This window comes from Palaemon carinicauda, chromosome 18, assembly GCF_036898095.1.
Source record: "Palaemon carinicauda isolate YSFRI2023 chromosome 18, ASM3689809v2, whole genome shotgun sequence".
Lineage (NCBI taxonomy): Eukaryota > Metazoa > Arthropoda > Malacostraca > Decapoda > Palaemonidae > Palaemon > Palaemon carinicauda.
In genome coordinates, this window is record NC_090742.1 from 67,521,122 (window position 1) to 67,547,281 (window position 26,160).

The following is a 26,160-nucleotide window of genomic DNA, read 5'->3' on the forward strand; positions in this document are numbered from 1 at the left end:
TCAAATATACATATATATATATATATATATATATTATATACACATATAATTCATATATATGTATATATATATACATATATAGTTCATATATATATATATATATATATATATATATATATAAATATTTATATATACTGTATATATGTATACATATTTATCTATAAATACATACCGTATATATAGACATATATATGATATATATATGATATATATACTGTATGATATGATATGTTACGTTATTTATATTCATTGACTATAGCTAGTGCCCGATCTCTTCTTCCTTTCTGCTATACACTTTAATCCTTTCGGAGAGGTCGCTGGTCGTCTTGGTGAGGAACTTGAGTTTATTGTCTTCGTCCTTCAGCGCCTTCTCCAGGTTGGTGGTCTGCATGAGCTCCGTGATGATATCGTGGTCACTGTTAATGGGGGCATGCAAACACGTCAACAACAACAAACAACAACAACAATGACAATGACAACAGCAATAACATTGGCAACGACATTTAACATAGACATGTCATGAGCGGTTGACTAAAAGCAGCATTGTTTTTGTCTGATCTTATTTGCTTTAGCCAGATATTTGGATAAAAATCAGGCTATGATTTTTTAAAATTACCAGATATCTGGATTGAAAATTTGGCTGTGATTTGTTAAAATTAGTAGATATTTGGATAAAAATAAGGCTGTAATTTGGTAAAATTAGCAGATATCTGGATAAAAATTTTGCTGTGATTTTTTAAGATTAGCAGATATCTGGATTAAAAATTGGGCTGTGATTTGTTAAAATTAACAGATATTTGGATAAAAATGAGGCTGTGATTTTTTTAAATTAGATATTTGGATAAAAATCAGGCTGTGATTTTTTAAAATTAGTAGATATTTTGATAAAAATTAGGCTGTGATTTGTTAAAATTAGCAGATATCTGGATTAAAAATTGGGATGTGATTTGTTCAAATTAAGGTTTTGAATTTCAATTTACAAATAAAATTAGAAAATAGTATTTATAATCCACATCTATTCAGTATGAAAACAAAAAAATTCACCTCATAAAAACTACAAATCATACTTTTTAAAAAGTATCAGCATTCTCAGTAAATTATAAAACTTTAAAAAAGTTTTAAAAGCTTGTCTCGTATCTTTTAAAGATAAGAAATACATTGATAAAGCAATTTTTTAAGAGCTTTTGAATGAAGAGAAAAAAAAGATGGCGGTTGCTAATTCATACGAAACTGCCAAGGTCTATAGCAGCACTAATTCTATTTACGTAATACATGCCAATATAGGTAAGGTTCTTTAGCCACGAGGTAGCAATTAATATGGTGTGTGTGTGTGTGTGTGTGTGTGTGTGTGTGTGTGTGTTTTCATGCAAACGCTGTAGAGTATGCAAGGAATTGGGCTGTTTCTGCTATGGAATCAAATGATTTTTTTTTTTTTTTTTTTTAGGTCTTAAATCTGGTTCACGAAGTTGCTTTAAACATTTGAAATTATAATTCTAATTTTAAAACTTTATTTTGAACTGTTGGTATCTGAAACTTTTTAGTGTTTTAAGTTTTTGTATTTTTATTGAAAATTTCCACGTGTGTACATAATCTTAGCTATTATAAGTTATGTATTGTGTAATTTCAAACCATTCGTCTTTTCATGGTAAATATGTCATCTTAAGAAGAGAGTAAACTTGCTAATCTAATTTCGTCAATTTTTCTTGATATGATATTTATCTAAAACCCAAGAAAATCTGGCTTGCTTCTTCATCATGATTAACACGAATTAATATGAACTTTATTTGAAATAACTTATTTAGGGTTAAATGTCAGAAAATGGGTTGTGGAATTCTACATGGGTTGGTTTTAATTCTCTTCACCCAGTAATTTAGGGTAAGCCATTTCATGCTTATCAACATAGACAAAGCTTTTCTTTCACAACAACAAAAGCATTTGACTTAAATATGCTTTTATTTGTCTAGGGATTTTATTTTTCCACTGCTGGCCCAAGTGATTCGAAGATTAGGTTTTTATATTTTGTTCTACGTCTATTTCAAATTAATTCTGGCCATTTACTGTATTGGGACGCCCAAGTGATTCGAAGATTAGGTTTTTATATTTTGTTCTGAATCTATTTCAGATTAGCTTTAGCCTTTTGCTGTATTGGGATGCCCGAGTTATTTGAAAATTTTATTTTTATATTTTTTATCCATTTACTGTTTTGGGATGCCCAAGTGATTGGAAAATTGGATTTTTATATTATGTTCTGAATTTATTTCAAATTAAATTTTAGCCAATTTACTGTATTGGGATGCTCAGGTGATTTGAAAATTAGATTTTTATATTATATTGTGAATCTATTTCAAATTAATTTTAGCCATTTACTGTTTTGGGATGCCCGAGTGATTTGGAAATTAGATTTTCATTTTATGTTCTGAAGATCTATTTAAAATTAAATTTTAACCATTTACTGTTTTGGGATGCTGTAGTGATTTGAGAATGAGATTTTTTTTTATCATGTTCTGAATCTATTTCAAATAAATTTTAACCATTTTACTTTTTTGAGATGCACAAGTGATTTGAAAACTGGGTTTTTATATTATGTTCTGAATTTAGTTCATATTAATTTCAGCCATTTATAGTTTTGGGACGTCTAAGTGATTTGAAAATATTTTATATATTATGAATCTATTTAAAATTAATTTTAGCCATTTACTTTTTTGGGATGCCCAAGTTATTTGAAAATATTTTATATATTATGAATCTATTTAAAATTAATTTTAGCCATTTACTTTTTTGGGATGCCCAAGTTATTTGAAAATATTTTTTATATATTCTGAATCTCTTTCAAATTAATTTTCAGCCATTTACCATTTATACCCAATGGTTTATATGTTGATATTTTTAATGGTATATCGTCAAGTATTCAATTCTACAACTAAAATGACATGGAATCTGAGCCAGCAGTCGGAAATGTTAGACGGAAAAAGGGAGGAAGTTTGTGGTGTTTAAATCGGGCGTAAAGTAAGTCTTGATACTTACATGGGAGAATTGACGCACACGTTGTTTTCGTCTGCCATCGTGTCTGAGGTCGTGTGGCGTCTTGGGCCAGTTGCTGCAAAAGAAAAAGTAAATGAAATTAGTAAGATATGAATTTCTAATCTATCTTTCATCAGTAGAAAAAAAATAGAAATAGTACGTAGGATGTGTTAAAGCTCAAGATAGAGACGACTGGTGAAATCTAACCGTGGCCCTTTGCGTCAATAGGCGTGGGAAGAGATGATGATGTAGAATGTGAGTCTTCAAGGAAGTAGGACAATGCCCTATAGATTAACCATATAGGGCCAGGCAATGGCTGCTGATGACCCGGCAGGTTGACCTATAGGCTTCCCCAAAACTCCCCATCCTTAGCTAACAAAAATGGTGAGTTTGCTGCGACCAAAGGAACTAACGAGTTTGAGTGGGACTCGAACTCTAGTCTGGCGATCACCAGTCAGGGATGTTACCACATAAGCCATCACAACCCTTAACTCTTACTTATATATTTACATTTAAGGATGTAATTAAATATAGAAATGTTGTGAAAATAATTTTTTCTCTGTTTCGTTCTGTCTTCTTATTTCCGTGGTCATTATGAAAAAAAAATCGTGAAAACTTTAATTTTTCATACTTCTCTTATGGAAGAATATTTTTCCTAATTATTCATTATTTTTACTCTCCAAAATTTCATGCAGTCATACCTCCCACCTTGTTGCCTGCAAGCACGACTGTCTTTCTGCTTGGGGTTCGTTTGTCACCTCCTACGCCTCGAGAACAGAGAGAAATCAAAGCTCTTTCAGGCCTCGGTGTGTCATGCATTTGTTTACTTTCTTCGTCCTACTCGCGCTCTCTGCTAATTAACCGGAGGGACGTTTTTGCATCTCTCTCTCTCTCTCTCTCTCTCTCTCTCTCTCTCTCTCTCTCTCTCTCTTACTTACATCATTATGATTGGCACGTTTTACGAATATGGCTTTAAAAGTAGTTCAAACTCTCTCTCTCTCTCTCTCTCTCTCTCTCTCTCTCTCTCTCTCTCTCTCTCTCTCTCTCTCTCTCTCTCTCTCATTTACATCATTATGATTGGCACTTTTTACGAATATGGCTTTAAAAGTAGTTCAAACTCTCTCTCTCTCTCTCTCTCTCTCTCTCTCTCTCTCTCTCTCTCTCTCTCTCTCTCTCTCTCTCTCTAAGACAATATCACCTGAGTTCTCTCGTGACAACATACGATTGGATGGTTTGTTCCTATATTTGGTAGTTGTGAATAGCATAGTGGCTGTCTGTTTCTCCCAAAGAATAGAGTAACTGTAGTCAATTTCATTTTGAATTAAGAGCGATGCCTTTGGAGGGCCAGGTCGTGAGAATGGATTGTTTGGAATTGCTTAATTAATCGAAATAATTTGAAGCTATTTTGGACTTGATCACGTCAATTGATTAAGTAGAAATTTTTAGAAATTGGATTTTATTTATTGTTGTATTGGTTTTGTTTTAAATTTTTTTGTTTACTGTTTTTCGTGGCATGGGATCTTTGAAAAAATTTATATGAAAAAAAGACCTCGAATTATCCAAGAAAATATTTAAAACTAAGGATTTTTTATATGTGAAAGCAATTTACTTTTTATTCTTATTAGATATGGGAAAAATTGCTTCCTCAAATTTTCCAAGATATTAAACAGGTTTCTTCTATTTTACTTTTTTTTTATCGGTGATAATGAATTGAAAAAAGGATTAAAAATGCCTTTTTCAAAGTATCCAATAGTCAAATAATTCAAACTGAGCATTTATTTTATTTTATTTCTTTCTATCGGTGATATTCTATTGAACAAAAAAATGAAAAAAACCTTCTTCAAATTATCCAACACTGAAATAACTCAAACTAAGGATTAGTTACATTACTTATTTTCCTTTTTTTTTTTTTTCTATCGGTGATATTCTATTAAAAAAAAAAAAAGTGAAAAACGCTTTCTTCAAATTATCCAACACTAAAATAATTCAAACTAAGGATTCATTATATTACTTATTTTCCTTCTTTTTTTTCTATCGGTGATATTCTATTGAAAAAAAAATGAAAAAAAAACCTTCTTCAAATTATCCAACAATAAAATACCTCAAACTAATTATTAGTTACAATACTTACATGGTAATCCCTTGACGATCTTCGGATTGTAGATCTTCGGGTCGGAGACCATCCTGACGAAGAAGGACCGCTTGTACCGAAGGCTCTTGTTGTTCTTGCGGTCTAACAAGGCGAACACTTCCTCCGAGTTCTCTTCGGCTTCCTTCTCCTCCTGCTCCTTCTCTTCCTTCGTGGTCTCCTTCAGAAGATAAATATTTATTAGTGAGTGTTATGGAGTATCTAGAAGTTTTTTTTTTAAAAAGTATCTAGAATCCTTTAAAGTATCTACAATCTTTTAAGAGTATATAGTTTTTGTTAAAGTATCTAGAATCTCATAAAGTATCAAGAATATGTTAAGGTATCTAGATTCTTTTAAAGAATCTAGATTCTGTTAAGGTATCTAGATTATTTTAAAGTATCTAGATTCTTTTAAGGTATCTAGATTCTTTTAAAGAATCTATAATCTTTTAAAGTATCTAGAATCTCTCAAAGTACCTAGATTCTTTTAAGGTATCTAGATTCTTTTAAATTATCTATATTCTTTTAAAGAATCTAGATTCTGTTAAAGTATCTAGATTCTTTTCAAATACCTAGATTCTTTTAAAATATCTAGTATTTTAAAGTATCTAGATTCTTTTAAGGTATCTAGAATCTTTTAAAGTATCTATAATCTTCTAAAGTATCTAGAAACTTTTAAAGAACCTAGAATCTTTCAAAGTATTTAGAACGTGTTAAAATATCTAGAAGGATATTTATTCGTTGCCTATGATATAGGAGAAATGAATTGATTTACTATATAGTAGTTTGTTATTTAATGTTTTTTTTTTATTAAGACTTAATTTCCTATATGTTACTATATAACGTTATATGAAAAAAATCCCACCTGATACTGATAAAATTCGTTTAATTATACTCTTAAGAAATGGATAAGAAAATTCTTATAGTCATCTTAACCTTTCACAGTTAATAATTATATACATTTTTTTCAAGTTAAACCAACTGTGGAATATAAAACGATGCAATTAAGAGCAGTTCATCTGATATTATTATTATTATTATTATTATTATTATTATTATTATTATTATTGACAATCAAAAGCCACAGTAGTGTTAAAATATATTATTGTAAAATGGTAAAAAATATACAAGGAGCAGTATCCGAAAGTCTCTCCTTGTATTTTTTTTACCATTTTACAATAATGTACTTTGACACTACTGTGGCTTTTGACTGTCAATATTATAGCCTCGTTACGGAGGTTCCTTAGTTCATTATTATTATTATTATTATTATCATTATTATTATTATTATGATTATTAAGATATAAAAAAATGCTTACCTTGTTGTTGTCCACAACTTCAGCGTTGATAATGTCTTGCATATCTGTGGCGAATTGGGAAATCACGTCCCATGCATAGTCTGTAAAGAAAAGATAGATGATTAATGAAAGAAAGATAAATTATGAAAGATAAGTGTGTTATGAAAGATAAGTGAATTGTGAAAGAAAGGGAAATTATTTAATGTTCAAAGTTGATCACTAACCATTAGAAAATAAAATTATCAAAGAAATGTAAATTATTTGATGTCGAAAGTTGATCATTAACCATTAGAAAATAAAATTATGAAAGAAGGGTTATTAATTTAATGTTCAGAGTTATCATTAACCATTAGAAAATAAAATTATGAAAGAAAGGTGAATTATTTAATGTTCAAAGTTGATCATTAACCATTAGAAAATAAAATTATGAAAGAAAGGTGAATTATTTAATGTTCAAAGTTGATCATTAACCATAAGAAAATAAAATTATGAAAGAAAAGTAATTAAATTAATGTTCAGAGTTGATCATTAACCATTAGAAAATAAAATTATGAAAGAAAGGTAATTAATATAATGTCCAAAGTTGATCATTAACCTTTAGAAAATAAAATTATCAAAGAAATGTAAATTATTTGATGTCGAAGGTTGATCCTTAACCATTAGGAAATAAAATTATCTAAGAAATTTAAATTATTTGATGTCGAAAGTTGATCCTTAGCCATTAGAAAATATACGAATAAAATAAATAAAAGTTATCACTTAACCAATTAAATTCAATCTTTATACTTTAGTTAAGAGAACGGCACAATAAGACTAAGCAAAATTAATTAGATTATGGGTTCAAGGAATAGAAAAAAAAGTATATTTAGTGAACTTTGTGATAATGATTTCACCCTAAAGGTCTGAGGAATAGAAATAAATTTATATATATATATATATATATATATATATATATATATATATATATATATATATATATATATATATATATATTTAGTGAACTTTGTGATAATGATTTCACCCTAAAGGTCTGAGGAATAGAAATATATATATATATATATATATATATATATTGTATATATATATATATTTATGTATATATATATTTATATATATATATATATATATATATATATTTATATATATATATATATATACATATATATATATATATATATATATATATACATATATATATATATATATATATATATACATATATATATATACATATATATATATATAAATTTATATATATATTTATATATTTATATATTTATATATATATATATATGTATATGTATACATATACATATATATATATACATATACATATATATATATATATATATATATATATATACATATATATAGTGAACTTTGTGATAATGATTTCACCAAATCTGTAACTATAGACCAAGAAGCTTCTTCTCACCTATATCAGCATCGGTGGCGTTCTGTGCGCACACACAGAACCTGATGACGTATCTGTCATTCAAGGAGGCCGGTACCATGTGCAGTTTTCCCGAGGCGTTAATGGACGAAAGCAGTTTCTGATTGATCTGGTTGGCTCCCCGTAATCTGGAATGGAGAGAGAGAAAGAGAAGTGACGTCAGGTGTTAAAAAATAGTTTCATCTATTTATTCGTTTCAGTAATTGCCTTTTTGTATTCTCTCCTGTCTGTTTCATCTGTTTGTTAGTTTCATATATAATTAAAAGAAATTCACAATTTCGAAAAAGGGTGCATGTCATAATCATTCAAATTATTTGCATTATTACTATTATTAGCGTTATTTTAGCATATTTGATGCTATTATTATTATTATTATTATTATTATTAGCTAATCTATAATCCTAGTTGGAAAAATAGGATGCTATAAGCCCAAGGACTCCAACAAGGAAAAGTTCCCTCGCGGGGTAAGGAAACAAGGAAATAATAAAAAAAAGAAAAACTACGAGAGTAGTAAAGAACAATTAAAATAGAATAATGATTATAGTTTCCTTCGACTCACCTGAAACATACGAGACCAAGATGGACGGGACTGGCTAATTCGAATCGAGTGTCTTTCCTCACGTGGGCCTCGAACCTCTTGGCCAGACGACAGTGCTCTCGGATGTACTTCTGGAGGCCCTCCACTCCGAAGGACCTGATCACGAACCACAGCTTCAAGGCTCGGAAGCGTCTGCTGAGGGGTATTCCCCAGTGCTGTTGGCAAGGAGGAAAGGGATTAAATTAGGGAAATGTACCAAAGTGGCTCTCTGGGTCATTTTACAATATCTAGAATACTTTAGGTGTTGTAACCCTATAGTTGCAAGTGGCTCTCTGGGTAGGTATTGTAACCCTATAGTTGCAAGTGGCTCTCTGGGTCATTTTACAATATCTAGAATACTTTAGGTGTTGTAACCCTATAGTTGCAAGTGGCTCTCTGGGTATGTATTGTAACCCTATAGTTGCAAGTGGCTCTCTGGGTCATTTTACAATGTCTAGAATACTTTAGGTATTGTAACCCTATAGTTGCATGTGGCTCTCTGGGTAGGTATTGTAACCCTATAGTTGCAAATGGCTTTCTGGGTCATTTTACAATATCTAGAATACTTTAGGTATTGTAACCCTATAGTTGCAAGTGGCTCTCTGGGTCATTTTACAATATCTAGAATACTTTAGGTATTGTAACCCTATAGTTGCAAGTGGCTCTCTGGGTCATTTTACAATATCTAGAATACTTTAGGTATTGTAACCCTATAGTTGCAAGTGGCTCTCTGGGTCATTTTACAATATCTAGAATACTGTAGGAATTGTAACCTTTTAGTTGCAAGGTATATTTTACGATGAAAAAATTATAGAAGGCCTATGGGAATATTTTTCAGGGCCTAGAATACTTTCGGTAAAAGCATATAACCCTTTATCTTCAAGATATATTTTACGATTAAAATTATTTGCGACAAGAATTATCTTTATTTTCAGATAGAAAAGCGACGGAAATATTTTACTTCCGGTAAAAATACACAACCCTTTAGCTGCAAGATATATTTTGCCATGAATGTTGTTTACTACCAAAAATCGATTAATTTTAGATAGAAAAACGATGGAAATTATTTATGATAAAACCTTTCATTCATGTTTCAAAGACAAAAATATTGATAGAATTTTCTTTATAATTATTTTAAGATTGATTTATTTCTCCAAGTAATGTAAAACCAGAAAAAAAATTGCAAAACTTACCCTATAGTCGATGGACTTCTCAGAGTATGAGTGCTGCAGGTAAAGTGGGTCCACCACCAGTGCTTGGGTTAACCTGAATCTGTCTTTCACCCTGAGAGGAAATTTGCAATCAGTTTCTTCTTAAAGAAAATTTGGAATAAGCTTTTTTCTTAAAATCATATGCTTTTCAAATGTAATCAACTTCGAAATAAAAAGAGTTCCTATATGAAAATGTGACAAAATTCTAAGAAGTCTTTGAGATGATGAAATATATTAAAATGCTTATTCTTATTTCAGTAAATAGTTCACGAGAAATCTTACCACATGAGTGAACAGTCGAAGTTTGTCAACATGAATTTGTTTGGGTTGAAGTTGAAGGAAGACGCGTACTGAAAAGAATAGAAAAACAAAATGTTTACATTTATTGGCAATTAGTTTGTACTGTACGTTATGGTAAGGGAATATATCTTTTGAAAAACCGATTAAAATTAACTCTTGAATGAAGAATGCAATACGTTATTTAGTCGGCGTTTATGGAAGGTTTTCAATGGCTTGACTTTTCGCGTAGTTCATATCTCATCAGAGAAGGAATAGCGTCCTTCGCGTTGCTTCATAAAACACTTTATATTTGTATTTCTTTTTCTTTAAAAGGAATCAAAGTATGTTATTAATGAAGTTCTTTCATGGATTATTATATTATTGATTTCCTTTATTTATTTTTGTATTTTTTTTTTCTATTTTTTTAAAGGGATCAAAGTATGTTGTTAATTATGAACCTTTTTTTCCTGGATTTTCATATGTTATTAATTCCCTTTAGTTATTTTTGAAAGTAATAAATCGTATTAACGGGATGGTATTAGCAGTTTTTACAACTGGTAAATCAAATTCATAAAGAAGCTTTCTCTCATTAATTATTATATGATTTTATCAATTCCCCCTAAGTTATTTTTGAAAGTAAGAGATCCTGTTAACTGGATGGTATTAGCAGTATTTTAAAACTGGTAAATCAAATGCATTAAGGAGCTTTCTCTCATTAATTATTATATGATTTTATCAATTCCCCTAAGTTATTTTTGAAAGTAAAAAAAAAACATTAACGAGTAATAGCAGTTTTTAAAACTAGTTAATCTCATTCAATATACTTCTGTACTCACCTCTATGCCTTTCATGGGAGATCTCAGTTCCGGACAGATGAAGGAATTTCCGGCATATGCCCCGTCGACATGTAACCAGACGCCGTATTCTTCACATACGGGACCTGCGGAGGAGATAAGGAATCTCTTTAAAGGTTTAAAGGTCGCTCATGAATGGCAGTGGGAAGGGACACTGACCATACCCAAGGGACTGACCATATATACACATGATCAGGGCCCAAGCCCCCTACCAAAGCTAGGACCAGGGAGGGCCAGGCAATGGCTGCTGATGACTCAGCAGGTACTCTTATAGGGGTCTCCCTACTCATATATGATCAGCGGCCAAGCTCCCCTCTCCATCAAAACTAGGACCAGGGAGGGCCAGGCAATGGCTGCTGATAACCCAGCAGGTACACTTATAGGCTCTCCCAACTCATATGATCAGCGCCCAAGCTCCCCTCTCCACCAAAGCTAGGACCAGGGAGGGCCAAGCAATGGCTGCTGATGACTCAGCAGGTAGACCCATAGGCTCTCTCATACCCCCAAGCCTCAGCTCACAAGGATGGTGAGGTTGCAGACACTACAAGAAACTATCGAGCTTGAGCGGGACTCGAACTCGAGTCCGGCAGAACACTAGGGATATTATAATGAGAGAAAAGGTTGGTAGGCGTTTTAGTTTCTTTTCATCTTTGATTTTAGGATCTGTATTTTTTTTATATTTGTTTCTATCATAACCGCTTGGTTGATTTCATATTTAAATTTTCATCGTGAATGGAGGAATTGTTAAGATATATTATCTATCTATCTATCTATCTATCTATATATATATATATATATATATATATATATATATACATGTATATATATGTGTATATATATAAAATATATATATATATATATATATATATATACTTATGATATATATTTGTTATATATATATATATATACATTATATATATATGTATATATATATATATATATATATATATATATATATATACATTATATATATATATATGTATATATATATATATATATATATATATATATGTATGTATGTATGTATGTATGTATGTATATTCACTTGAACTTACCAATCTCTGCCAAGTTATCGAACGAGCAGCAAGACGTGGTTCCCAGGGTGGTTTCGACGTAGAATGGAATGAGTCCCATGGCTTTGTCTTCCTCCATCACCTGTAATTAAGAAAAACGTTTGTCAGCTGAAAAACGTTTGTCAATCGGGTTAAGTGGTGCAGTTTTGTTCAAACGTTTTCTAGTTATGACGTGAAGCAGACTCCGTAATCCCAAGACTTAATACCTATAGAGGCTATTAAGCCTCATTGGAGGCTATGGTGTATTTAAACTCCAGAGCCTAAAATGGATTTTTGTCGATGGTTTCGAATATTGTACTTGAAATTTTCCATATATATTTTTTACTGACTTTAGAATTATATTCGGAAAAAAAGATGGAATTCGTCTGGTTGGTTTTACAGGAAATGTTCTTAGACGTATACGTAATTTAGTGATTTTGATTTTAAAATTTTAAGTTTTCTAAGTATTTATAACAAGGGTTATTTTCGAAAGTGTTTTTGGGTTTTCACTAACAAAGTTGAATATAAGTTTTATGAATTTTCTCCAAACTATATAAAAATATCTTTTGAATAACTTTTCCTAAAAGTCCCTGATAGAACTTTATCAAACTGGTAATATCCTCGTATTATCCAAAAAAATTTTGAAAATGCAACAGTCGTGTACATTGCCATGTTGCATTTAACTATCCAACCCCAGTACCAGATAGTCATCCAACGACTCGAACCCTTTATAAACCTGCGGTACCCTTCGGCGGATTAAAATGCGAAGCTCTTCCGTCAATATGGAAGGTACTCCTATGTAAAATCTAAAGAAAGTAGATCTTACTTCCTTCTAGTATTTCTTATATCTGATGTAATAAATGCATTGCATCAGTTCATTTAGGGGTATTACTGCTTTAGATTACATCATATCTGGGTTGGATATTGGAAAAATAGTTTTATGGAGAACATGAAATGTTGGATTGTTTTGTGATCATTGAAGCTCAGCTTTTGCGTTGTTTAATTTAGGGATTTGACTTTTTGTATCCAGAGAAAAAAATCTGTTGAACTTCGTTTCTATGGGGGAAAGGGCATGCAGTAGGAGTAGGGTGCTGATGAGAGAGAGAGAGAGAGAGAGAGAGAGAGAGAGAGAGAGTTTAAAAATGTAGGAGGATTTTTTTTAGAAAAGTTACTGACAACGATTGAAAGATTAAGGAGCATTTTGCCGATAAATTTAATAATAAATTAGCGGGATATCATAGAGAGAGAGAGAGAGAGAGAGAGAGAGAGAGAGAGAGTAATTAAAAATGTAGAAGGAATTCTTTTGAGAAAAAAAAGTTACTGACAACGATTGAAAGATTTTGTCGGTACATTTAATGACAGCATCGAACTTCAAGATGTTAGAGAGAGAGAGAGAGAGAGAGAGAGAGAGAGAGAGAGAGAGAGAGAGAGAGAGAGAGAGAGAGAGAATATCCTTCTTACCTGCTGTAGAGTGGAGCCCCGAAGAGACTGATTCTCATCTGGCTCCAGAATCCTGAGCTTGACGAAGGCCATCATGGCGGCCTTCTCGACGCAGGAATGGGCTTCCTTGCTGCAGTAGGCCATCATCTTCGACAGGAGAAGCCCCTCTTCCACGAAGGGGTGTTGCTTCTTCAGCTGACGGATCATGTGGGCGCGCGCGGCCAGGAGAGACACTAGGACGCATTCGGACGCTGATCCCTGGAGGGAAAAGAAAATGATTTTGCATGAGTGAAATCAATGGAATTAGAATGCGAGATGAAGTGAAGGATGATATGGAGAGAAGAGGTTCATTGGAAGAAGATACATCTGATATAAGGCGTTGGAGAGATTTTTTTATGGGTATCAGTAGAATTAGATGGCGAGTTAAAATGAAGGATAATATGGAGAGAAGAGGTTTGGTGAAAGAGGATGCCTCTGATAGAAGGAATTGGAGCAGGACTTTTATGGGTATCAGTAGAATTACATGGCGACATAAGGTGAAGGATGATGTGGAGAGAAGAAGTTTGATGGAATAGGATGCCTTTGATAATAGGCATTGGAGAGGGTGCATCAGGCAACCGACCCCTTAATGTAGGGATAACGGTGAGAAAAAAGAAGAATCAATATGAAATAAAAGTTTCTTTCAAACCTTGGTTTTGATATACGTTTAGTTGTAGGCCTACATGTAATAGCTGATGACAATATTTCTTAGAAGAGTCACATATGAAGAAGTCATTTTGTATGTTAGGATTAACTCGTGGTTGAATTGTGGCTGTTTTTTTTTTTTTTTTTTTTTTTGTATAAAAACATTTTTTGTTGTGATTGGCGTTATTTTGATTGATCTGCAACTGGTTTTATTCTAATTTACTGTTGTCAAAAAATATGACCTTAGCAAAGAGTGCCACTTCATTACGAAAAGTAGTCTCTTAAAAAACCTTTATTAATGATTTTTCATCCGGATAATATCGGCAAATTACAAAGAAAGATACGTTGATTTAAAATTCGAATATCCCATTTTTTCAGAATCTAAAAGCGGATTCCCCGTAGAGCAAAAATAACTTTATCATTCCCCTGATGAGGTGAGAACAATGTGGAGTGCCTTCCTGGAAGCGCCTCCACCCTCCAATGACGTGCCTGCATAAGCAGTTGGATCTTTACTCTCAAGGGGGGGGGGGGGGTGGGAGAAGGATTGAGGGAGGGAGGTAGTCCTGCTTGGAGTGGGAGGTCTATTGAAGAGGGAGAAGGGGGAGGTAAGAGTCTTTTTTTTCAGATTTCAGAGAATAGTAATCATCAAATAATGAAATATAGAACAATCTCGTTTAGCGGAAATTACTACCCTACCCTATCGTCCATTTCTCGCTGCGTCGAGTACAGTGTTGTTTTGAGAGAGAGAGAGAGAGAGAGAGAGAGAGAGAGAGAGAGAGAGAGAATGAATGATTAAAATGAAAAATAAAATTAATACCAAAAAACTCCTCATTGAAAAATTTTCTGATAGAAAAAAAGGCATCGCCAACCAAGAATATTTCATTGTTCTCAATCTTCTATATCCAAAACTGATTGAAAATTACGTAACTAGGCCTATCATATTTGAATAACTCTAAGATCGAGGAGTAAGGCTTTACTAGATAAAAATAAAAAGAAGAAATAAATGCGGGGAGGGATTTCACAGATCCTTCGGGAGATCCTATGGGATTTTAGTGTCCTACGCAATCCTTTCTTGTTAAGCCACTTATTGTATACAAGTGATCCAACTAGACGCTTTTGATGTTTAGCAATTTTTTTTTATTTTTTGTTTTTTCATTAGGGATTTTTTTGTTCTAATTCTAAACTGAAAACACTTTGATATTCGAGGTCTTTTTCGTCTTCCCTTGAGATAGGTCGCTTTTAGTACTGATTTGTTCATTTCATTTGTGTTATTATTTATTATTTATTTTTTCCTTCTTGTTGTTGACGCATATTTTCCTTAGAGTTTTTGTCTTGGACCATAATTCAAATGAAAGTTATGTGTAAGTTAAGTTTGTATGTTAAACTGAATAAACCGCTCATTGACATATTTGACCAAGGGGAGGGAGAGAGAGAGAGAGAGAGAGAGAGAGAGAGAGTGCTTATTAATTGGCTTTATCACCTAAGAGAGAGAGAGAGAGAGAGAATGTGCTTATTAATTGGCTTTTTCCCCTAAGAGAGAGAGAGAGAGAGAGAGAGAGAGAGAGAGAATGTGCTTTTTAATTGGCTTTATTACCTAGAGAGAGAGAGAGAGAGAGCGGAGAGAGAGAGAGAGAGAGAGAGAGAGAGAGAATGTGTTTATTAATCGGCTTCATCTCCTCCTTTAATGCATATCGATTTCTAGTTCCACTATTCTTTTCCATCTTTTGCTAAAGATTCAAGACAAACATTCCCACGGTTTTTTTTTTCATTCCAGCGCATAAAAGAGGAAAAAAAATCCTTCTTGGAACATCATTACATCTCGAGGTTTTATAGAAGTAAAGAGATCTGTAAACGAAATAGAAGTCGAAAGTCTGATTTTGGACTTTAGGAGTTCTCTCGGGAGCAACTCTATTGTCAAGGGTAATAGCCACATATCGATTTCACTCTCTCTCTCTCTCTCTCTCTCTCTCTCTCTCTCTCTCTCCTTTTGAAGCGCCAACGTCTTCCTTTAATGCATGAAAGTTATCACAAATGATAAAAGATAAGTTCTGATGTAAATTCCATAACCGACAAATTTTTAATAGGTTTTCTATTTCTATTTTGCAATTATTACTGGTAACGCTACTAATATCTATAGCAATAGCAATGATAATATTAACAATAAATAAAAAACTTTCAAAAGTCTGTATCTCAGACTTAAATGAAGAAAAATGTCAATAAAACGCAGTAATGATAATATTAACTGTTAATAAAAAACTTTCAAAAGTCTATATTTCAGACTTAAATGGAGAAAAATTGTCAATAAAACGCAGTAATGAAAATATTAACAGTAAATAAAAAAACTTTCAAAAGTTTATATCTCAGACTTCAATGAAGAAAAATTGTCAATAAAACGCAGTAATGATAATATTAACAGTAAATAAAAAAACTCAAAAGTCTATATCTCAGACTTCAATGAAGAAAAATGTCATTAAAACGCAGTAATGATAATATTAACAGTAAATAAAAGACTCAAAAATCTATATCTCAGACTTCAATGAAGAAAAATGTCGATATAACGTTCAACTGAAATGTCACCCAGAAATCTTGATCATTTCTTTCCGCAATATTTATGACGGGTGACAGACCTCCAGGGCTTGTCACCAGTTGGACACTTGGCCATCTTATGCCTCATCCATCTCTACATGATATGACTATTTGGCAATTTCCTCTGCCTTCTGTCGAGACAATTCAATCTGGCTGAAAGGAGAGAGAGAGAGAGAGAGAGAGAGAGAGAGAGAGAGAGAGTTACAAGGATTTTGAATGTCTCCAAAGATTAGTCCATTCTCGGAGACTCCATTTGCTCTTGGGTAGAACGAATTATTTTAAACGTTAGAGTTTTTATGATCTTGTCTAACTTATTCTTGAACTCGTTTATCGTGTTACTGTTTAATACATCCGCTAGAAGTCTGTTCCTTGTGCTTGCTATTTTGTATGTAAAGCAATCACCTCATTGAGAGAGAGAGAGAGAGAGAGAGAGAGAGAGAGAGAGAGATGACTAGGTATCAAGTCAATAGCTTTATCTTTTACTTTTCCTATTTGTATTGTCATTTTGTATAGCATTGAAATTAACATGGCCTTGAAGGACCTTGATTTACTTGTATTCCATTATTTTTTTCTTTTATTATATTCAGTTGTTTTCTGATTACTTTTCTGTTGTCTATTACATTGTATTGCGGAAGTATTGCAAACCTCTTATTGCTAGTCATTCCTATAATGTATTACACTGCATTGCAATGTATTAAGTTCGATCGAATACAAAAAGTTAAATATTACTTCATTATAATAAAGAAATAAGGTAGGCTTAATTACGTCATTGTCAATCCGTTTTGGAGATTGCAGATTGAGATAAGAGATAAGAGAACAAGATGATGTATCGTTTGACGTATTGCACAACAATTGACATACCAAATCGCAAATTGTTCCTTTGCATAATATTGTAGATCATACTGTATAACATTACTTGCAAGATACAATTCTCATTAGCTAGTTAAGTGTAGCATTAACTAGTAAGGGATCCCATTAACTAGTTGAGGGTAGTATTAAGTAGTAAAGGATTCCATTAACTAGTTGGGGGTAGTATTAAGTAGCAAAGGATTCCATTAACTAGTTGAGGGTAGCATTAACTAGTAAGGGATCCCATTAACTAGTTGAGGGTAGTACTAATTAGTAAAGGTTCACATTGATTAGTAAAGAGTCAAATAGTCGCATTACCTAGTACAAGCTCACATTAACTAGTAAGAGATCACATTAACTATTAAGGGGTCTCATTAACTAGTAAGAGATCACATTAACTATCAAGGGGTCTCATTAACTAGTAAGAGATCACATTAACTATTAAGGGGTCTCATTAACTAGTAAGATCACATTAACTATCAAGGGGTCTCATTAATTAGTAAGAGATCACATTAACTGTTAAAGGGTCTCATTAACTAGTAAGAGATCACATTAACTATTAAAGGGTCTCATTAACTATTAAGGGGGTCTCATTTATTATTAAGGGGTCTCATTAACTAGTAAGAGATCACATTAACTATTAAGGGGTCTCATTAACTAGTAAGAGATCACATTAACTATCAAGGGGTCTCATTAACTAGTAATAGATCACATTAACTATCAAGGGGTCTCATTAACTAGTAAGAGATTACATTAACTTGTAAGAGATCACTAACTATCAATGCGTCTCATTAACTAGTAAGAGATTACATTAACTATTAAAGGGTCTCATTAACTATTAAGGGGTCTCATTAACTAGTAAGAGATCACATTAATTAATAAAGGAACACATTAACTGGATAATGATCGAGGAAAATTATGAAATCATGACCTTACCTGTATGACTCCACCTCCTTTACTGTTCTCGGTGAAGGATAAGAACTCCTCTGGTAAACCGACCATTTTTCCTGTTGGGATAAAGTAGAAGAAACATTAGAGATGATAAACGAAAGGTCTTGAATGGAAGAAATTCAAAGTTCGGTTTATAATTGAATTATGCATGGTCTTACGCACCATGTAATATTTTGTAGATATGTATATCTAGAAAGGTACTAATGTAAAGTATTAAGACTCTTTAGCAGTATTATCTGAACAAGTGACTGGTGTCCTGGCCAACTTAGTTGAGGGAAATCTAATTATTATTAGACCCTTCGAAGAATTTATTCATACAAACTCTTACTACGATTCTTTAACAGGATACGAGCGAATACTAATTTAAATACTGGTGATTGGAATAATACACTTTACAAAAATGAAAACTATTAATGTCTGAGTTTACATATTTGTGATGTATTTTAGTGTTTTTTTTCCAAATAAACTAGTGTATTTATGAGTATTGTTTAATTAGATATCAAAGGAGTTTATTCTACAAAAGAAAAAATATACCTAAATAGGCTAGTTAAAAAAGTTAAAGCAAAATCATAGATAATGAGAGAGAGAGAGAGAGAGAGAGAGAGAGAGAGTGTATATATCTTACCTAACCAATCCAAGACTATGGTTTCGAGTTCCGTGCAAGCTGGAGAGGCCGCCCAAGAAAATCCTATGCAGCCGATTCCGTCGCTCAACATGTCCCCTAGGATGCTCGGGTAGGAGTTTCCTGAAGGGAAATAGGCGTGGAATCTGGGATGCTGCCAATGGGTCACCTGAAGGAGGAAACAAAAGGGCAGTTCGGTTAGTGATGGAAAGAGCAAAGCTTCTTGTTCTGTAGCCTTGTGGGATGAGGTTCAGAAGTTTTATTCCAGCTGCGACCAAGTTGTGGAATGAATTGGTTAAGCTTATAAAGTTAAATTGCTGTAATTTTTTTTTTAATGACTGACATAAGTTTCTTTTTATAGTTGATATATGAAAGATGTGTTATAATGTTGTTACTTTAAGTTGATTATTTAATTTTATATATTTTAATTAATCATTACTTATCATATAGTTTATTCATTACTATATTTCCTTTCCTCACTGGGCTATTTTCCCTGTTGGAACTAGGATTATAGCTTAGCTAGTAATAATGATAATAATAATTATAATAATACAGCTCAAGGACACAAACGGGAACACTTTTGTAAAAGTACCTACCCCGGGCATGATTTTGTTCTCCACATCCTTCATGATATCGTCCCAATTCTCGCCCTTCTGCGGCGCCTCCAGAGGGACCATGTCCTTCAGATACCCTGGTTCTATGGCGGGAGTGACGCGTCTGTTCTCAATGGTGTCCATGTAGTCGGCGATGTAATCGACCATCTCGCGCCCCCTCTTGCGGAATTCTTCGGAGTTCATTTCGACTGTTTTCTACTTTTCAGAATTAGGAGAGTATTGTTTCTCGGTTTTCTTTATCAGGTACTATTGTATTGTGGTGCGTTGCTGTCAAGGTTTTCCTGATATATATCACAATCTGTTGAAGGCAGAGAGATAATATGTTAGAAGCAATTCATTTAGTTTACTGAAATGTGCATGAAAGCTGAAAGGAAAAAGATATGCATAAAAATACTCTAAATTCTCAATTCCAAGCAAGAAAGGAAGAAACCCAGAGTTCTTTTCTTCCCTTCATCTTAATGCATCCTGAAATTAAATTCCCCCATGAAGTGCCTGGCTTCTCATTATGGCTGGCTTTTCCCCCCTCCCTTTTTAAAAGATGGTTTATATGAGAGAGAGAGAGAGAGAGAGAGAGAGAGAGAGAGATAAGGTGCCGTTGTGAGTCGCTTAGGGGCACGCGAATGGCACCCAATTTACTGGTAATGTTCATTTCCTCTGGCGCCACCCGTCCCATTCTTTCACTACCCCCCCCCCCTCCCCCCAAGAAGATTCCGCGGTGATGACTATGGCCTGCGTTATGCAATCAAAATCTTTTGCCGAACTTCTCATCTTCCAACTCCATCCCCGCCCACGCCTGCGATCCTTCTTTAAATTCTTTAACAAGACCATCCCCTCCCTCCTCTCCCCCTCCCCCCTCCCCCTCCCCATCGGCATCTTTACCTTCTCATTCTTTCCCAGACGCCGCAGTGGGTCTCATTCTTTTTGGGGAATCTGCTGAAACCTTTCACGATCCCAGAATGACATCATTCCTACAGCATTCCCCGGTTGCTCTCGTCTCTCGAGTACATCTCGATATCCTATCTTTTCTTTTTTTAAGTTTCTCGATGATATTAAGCCTCGAAGGAGGTATATATCCTTCAAGAACAGCGTCCGGCATTTGCTAAAAGAATTAAATAGCAAATAGAGTCTGTGGTCTGACCTCTTCCATTCACACCCTCTTTGATTCATAACACAATTTTCGGCTTTATCCTTTAGCCCTTCTTTCCCATGCCTTCCTTTCTTCTTCTTCTTCCATTCAGCCCACTATCTTCTACCCCCCCCCTCCCCCCCTTTCCAGCACAGAATCCTGGACAATGAGACTCGTGCCTGGAATTCTCCTCATTCCAGAATTCCCACTTCGGTATAAGATATGGAGACCCAACCTCTCGGTCGACCCAACCTATGGTTGATTTTATTAAGTCTATTTTTCAAATTTATTCTACAATGAAAGTTTATTAATTTTCATTGTAGTATAATCAGAATGAAATTGAAGGTGGGTGGACTGTATCCAGGATGACCTTCGATCAAAGGGATTAACCGGTGATGAAGTGTGGGGTAGAGGTAGATGGAGAAAGCTGACCAGAAACATCGACCCCACATAGAAGTGGGAAAATATGTAGACAAAGAAGAAGAAGAATTCTACAATGAGCTAAATGAGCATTTAATTAATAAACTTTCATACTTCAATCTATTTATAATGAATTTATAAATCCTTGCCTTAGCCGTTCTTGATTGTAAGTAGGACATTAACTATTGTCTGTTCTTACCAACCCTTGAAGAAGGGATTTGTCTTTATATTTTCTTAATAGACATCTCTTTTCTCAGTCCTGTCTAATAAACAGCTCTTCAAGGAGAAGGACACTCCAAAATCAAACCATTATTTTGTACTCTTGGGTAGTGCCATAGCCTCGGTTGGTCTTCCACTGTTTTGGGTTAGAGTTCTCTTGCTTGAGGGTACACTCCAGCACGCTATTCTGTCTTGTTTCTCTTCCTCTTGTTTTGTTAAAGTTTTTATAGTTTATACAGGAGATATTTATTTTAATGTTGTTACTCTTCTTAGATTTTTATTTTTCCTTGTTTCCTTTCCTCACTGGGCTATTTTCCCTGTTGGAACCCCTGGGTTTATAGCATCCTGCTTTTCTAACTAGGGTTGTAGCTTTGCAAGTAATAATAATAATAATAATAATAATAATAATAATTATAATAATAATAATAATAAAACACCTAAACTGGCAATGCTAATTGATTGATTGATTGATTTAAAGATTTCAGGCATCCTGTTGCAATGCTGAAAACTAGACGCTTTGCCCTTTTGCACTGACATTTTTTCTAATTGATTTCTCTCCCTTTCCGTAAATCTTTATAGACAAGCTCGTTCTCGCGGAGCTCAGATGAACCCGGGCTCTCCCGAAATTGATTTTCATTGTGATGATTGAAGAGTCAGAGTCAGCCTGTTGCCTGCAGCTGAAAACGCCCCACGCTTTAGCAAAGGGTTAGAAATAACTTAGGGATTTTTGCTGTATTATTATTATTATTATTATTATTATTACATGCTAAGCTACAACCCTACCTGGAAAAGCAGGATGCTATAAGCCCAGGGGCCCCAACAGGGAAAATAGCCCAGTGAGGAAAGGAAACAAGGAAAAATAAAATATTCTAAGAACTGTAAAAACATTGAAATAAATATTTCCTATATAAACCATAAAAACTATAACAAAACAAGAGGAAGAGAAACTAGATAAAACAGTGTGCCCGAGTGTACCCTCAAGCAAGAGAACTCTAACCCAAGAAAGTGGAAGACCATGGTACAGAGGCTATGTCACTACCCAAGACTAGAGAACAATGGTTTGATTTTGGAATGTCCTTCTCCTAGAAGAGCTGCTTACCATGGCTAAAGGTACAGGTTAGCGTTGGGGCCTGTGAGTCCATTCAGAGCCCTAAATGCATTTAAGGTAATTTCACTGATAATTGCTAGGGGATGAGTGTATGCTTTAAAGTCCTTAGGTGATGGCTACATTGCACCTCGTCAGGTGTCGGATGGTAATACCACAGGGCTTAGCAAAAAGGGATTGTTTATATATATATATATATATATATAAATATATATATATACAATATATATGTATATATATATATGTATATATATATATGTATATATATATATATGTATATATATATATGTATATATATATATGTATATATATATATATGTATATATATATATATATAATGTGTATATATATATGTATGTATGTATATATATATATATATATATGTATATATATATATATATATATTCACGTGTGTATAAACATTACATATACAATGTATGTATGTTTGTAGTTTTTAATTAAACAACTGTATTGGTCGCAAACGGGATTGCATAAGCACGAGGCTAACACTCTCGTTTTTTAAAAAGGGGTAGCTAATAATCGAAAGACAATATGTATATATACATATACATGTATTTATTCAAATAAGCCATATATATTTTTGATATATTAATGTCTGGATTCTCTTAACGACCTCGGGATCAGAGCCCCAGGCGAAATCACACAAAGACAAGAGCTTGGCTCCGGCTGGGAATCGAACCCTGGTCGGCAAGCTTATATAGACAGTGACTAACCCACTTGGCCACTGTCTATATAAGCTTGCCGACCAGGGTTCGATTCCCGGCCGGAGCCAAGCTCTTGTCTTTGTGTGATTTCGCCTGGGGCTCTGATCCCGAGGTCGTTAAGAGAATCCAGACATTAATATATCAAAAATATATATGGCTTATTTGAATATGCAAAACACGTAAAAATGTGCAAAATTTATCATTACATGTATATATGTATATGTATATATTCATAAATGTAAAATTGAATAAGCCACTCCTTTTAGTAGCAAGACACAGCATTACCCAACATTCCTATGAAGACAAGTCTTGTATAAAGAGAATGTAATTAGCAATGGTCATTGTCCTTGGGCTCATGTTCGATCGGGGCATCAGCCTCCTTCGGTCTTGGCATTCATTCCTTTGCGTATAATGACGCGTCTCGAAAACAGAAGGCTTTTCTATGTCATTTTATAATTAAAGGTTAATTGAGTGGAAGGTTATTATAATGATATAATTAAATGTCGTAATAACTTTAAGTTGTTGGTTGTTGTGCTTGGAATGTCAATAAAGCTTAATTTTGATTAAATGGAAGTTTAGAGAAGGGAAATTAGATGTAATGTTAGGTATTCATTTCTTTCGATTTTATAGATTATTCATTTCATTCGATTGTATAAATTATTCATTTTCTTCGATAGTATTACTTATTCATTTCCTGTATTGATTATTCATATCCTTCGATAGTATAAATTATTCATTTTCTTCGGTAGTATTAATTATTCATTTCCTTCGATAGTATTAATTATTAATTTTCTTCGATAGTATTAATTATTGATTCCTGTATTAATTATTCACTTCCTTCGATAGTATTATTTATTAATTTTCTTCGATAATACTAATTATCCATTTACTTCGATAGTATTAATTATCCATTTACCTCGATAGTATTAATTATTAATTTCCTTCGATAGTATTAATTATTCATTTACTTCGATAATATTAATTATTAATTTCCTTCGTTTAACATGATTGATAAACTGGAATGAAACGATGTATGAATGTTAATATTTTCGAAAACTATTTATTTATCCCATTTGTTTTCTTTGGTTAATTCGGGAAAGAAACATCGTGGGGGGGGGAGGGGGGGCTGTTGTTTGGGAGGTAAGAGCGGTTTCGTAGGGAGGAAATGTCAAAGGAAAAATTAGTATGGAGAGAGAGAGAGAGAGAGAGAGAGAGAGAGAGAGAGAGAACGGAGAAGAGGTTGGTATGGAAAAAATACTGTGTGATGAATTTTAAACTGAAGTAATGTAATCAATAATATATTATAATTACTTTAAATCCCATTGATTGATTTAAATCATTTTAGAAATTGAATTTTCCATAGTTTTTTTTTTTTTTTCTCGGAGATGATGAGTGGAGAAGTATTGATTTAAAAGTTCAAGATAGAGACGACTGGCGAAATCCAACCGAGGCCCTTTGCGTCTATAGGCGTAGGAGGAGATGATGATGATGATGAGATTAATTATTATTATTATTATTATTATTATTATTATTATTATTATTATTATTATTATTATTATTATCACATTTACTAATATCTTTATTATCATCATTAGGCTGAAATCAAAAGGCAAAAAATCGATCTAGACTCTTCAAGTTGCAAGACTTCGTCGCAGAAGTATAATTTTTCTTCTTCTTTTGAACAGCCTCATTTCCTCCTCCTCCCCCCCCCCCCCCCCCGACAATACGGTCCCCCTCTGCGTCGGGCGTGAAAAGCGTCGCCTTTGAAATAAGAAAGCAAGAGAAAGGAAAGAAAGCAGTAGGTGTGGACAAGTCTATGGAAAGTAAAGGTCAAAAGGTGAAAGCTTTAGGAGAGAGAGAGAGAGAGAGAGGAGAGAGAGAGAGAGAGAGATTAGGTAATGATCTTTCGAGTTTTGATTACAAAAATTTATAAGATGGATCAACTTGAAAATTGTCTATTTTTAGAAAAGAGAGAGAGAGAGAGAGAGAGAGAGAGAGAGAAAGAGAGAGAGAGAGAGAGAGAGAGAGAGAGAGAGAGAGAAAGAGATTAGGTAATGATCTTTTGATACAAAAATTTATAAGATGAATTAACTCGAAAATGGTCATTTCTTAAACTACCTTTTTTTATAACTTTCATAACTAAAATAATTTGTAACCTACAGACACTTTTTTCAGTTACTGAGAAACCGCTTTAGAAAATACTATATACAATTTTCAAGAAGAGACATGGAATTCTAATATAGAGGATTTGCTATTATTTTTACAACGGCCACGTCTTTTTTTCTGCATTCTGTTCCAACCTCGCCGTGAGGTATGCCATTAATATCAGTCTTATGGCACAGACCGCAATGAGGTGAAGTAATATTTTTGAGGCGACGCGAGGAATTTTTAATACTTGTAGTTTATAGAATATATGTGTTTTCCTTATACGTGACAAGAGATTAAATTGAATGTCTTTATTACGCGATGAGATTGAGACCTTGGGAAAGAGGATAGAAGGGTTGAAAGTAGAGGGTTAAATTGACATCTTTATACGCGATGGGATTGAGACCCCGGGAAAGAGGATAGAAGGGTTGAAAGTAGAGGGCTAAATTAATGTTTATATACCTGATAGATTGAGACCCAAAGGAAGAGGATAGAAGGGTTGAAAGTAGAGGGTTAAATTGACGTATATATTGTATATTAGATAGATGAGACCTTGGGGAAGAGAATAGAAGGGTTGAAAGTAGGGGCCTAAATTGATGTCTATATACCTGATAGATTGAGACCCAGGGGTAGAGGATAGAAGGGTTGAAAGTAGAGGGTTGAATTAATGTCTATATACCAGATAGATCGAGACCCTAGGGAAGAGGATAGAAGGGTTGAAAGTAGAAGAAGGAAAAGTGGGAAGGCGATGGAAAAACGAATATACGGGGTTAGAGGAGGCTGGAGTCATGGAGAGGGGTG

The 26,160-nt window shown here is 33.4% G+C and overlaps 1 protein-coding gene across 1 annotated transcript in view; it reads right to left on the reverse strand.

Annotated features, from left to right (window-relative positions):
- Positions 1-203: 203 nt before the first annotated feature.
- Positions 204-26,160, reverse strand: part of LOC137657105 (aromatic-L-amino-acid decarboxylase-like) — a 42,966-nt gene continuing 17,009 nt past the window's right edge. Inside the window, exons 2-15 of the mRNA XM_068391469.1 lie at positions 19,602-19,917; positions 19,009-19,174; positions 18,369-18,439; positions 13,335-13,571; positions 11,877-11,976; positions 10,804-10,907; positions 9,971-10,038; positions 9,671-9,761; positions 8,460-8,653; positions 7,883-8,028; positions 6,469-6,548; positions 5,153-5,330; positions 3,025-3,097; positions 204-416 (exon numbers count right to left, since the gene is read on the reverse strand). Of these exons, the coding sequence (XP_068247570.1) occupies positions 260-416; positions 3,025-3,097; positions 5,153-5,330; positions 6,469-6,548; positions 7,883-8,028; positions 8,460-8,653; positions 9,671-9,761; positions 9,971-10,038; positions 10,804-10,907; positions 11,877-11,976; positions 13,335-13,571; positions 18,369-18,439; positions 19,009-19,174; positions 19,602-19,802 (1,866 nt within the window). The 5' untranslated portion in view covers positions 19,803-19,917 and the 3' untranslated portion in view covers positions 204-259. The remainder of the gene's footprint in view (positions 417-3,024; positions 3,098-5,152; positions 5,331-6,468; positions 6,549-7,882; positions 8,029-8,459; positions 8,654-9,670; positions 9,762-9,970; positions 10,039-10,803; positions 10,908-11,876; positions 11,977-13,334; positions 13,572-18,368; positions 18,440-19,008; positions 19,175-19,601; positions 19,918-26,160) is intronic.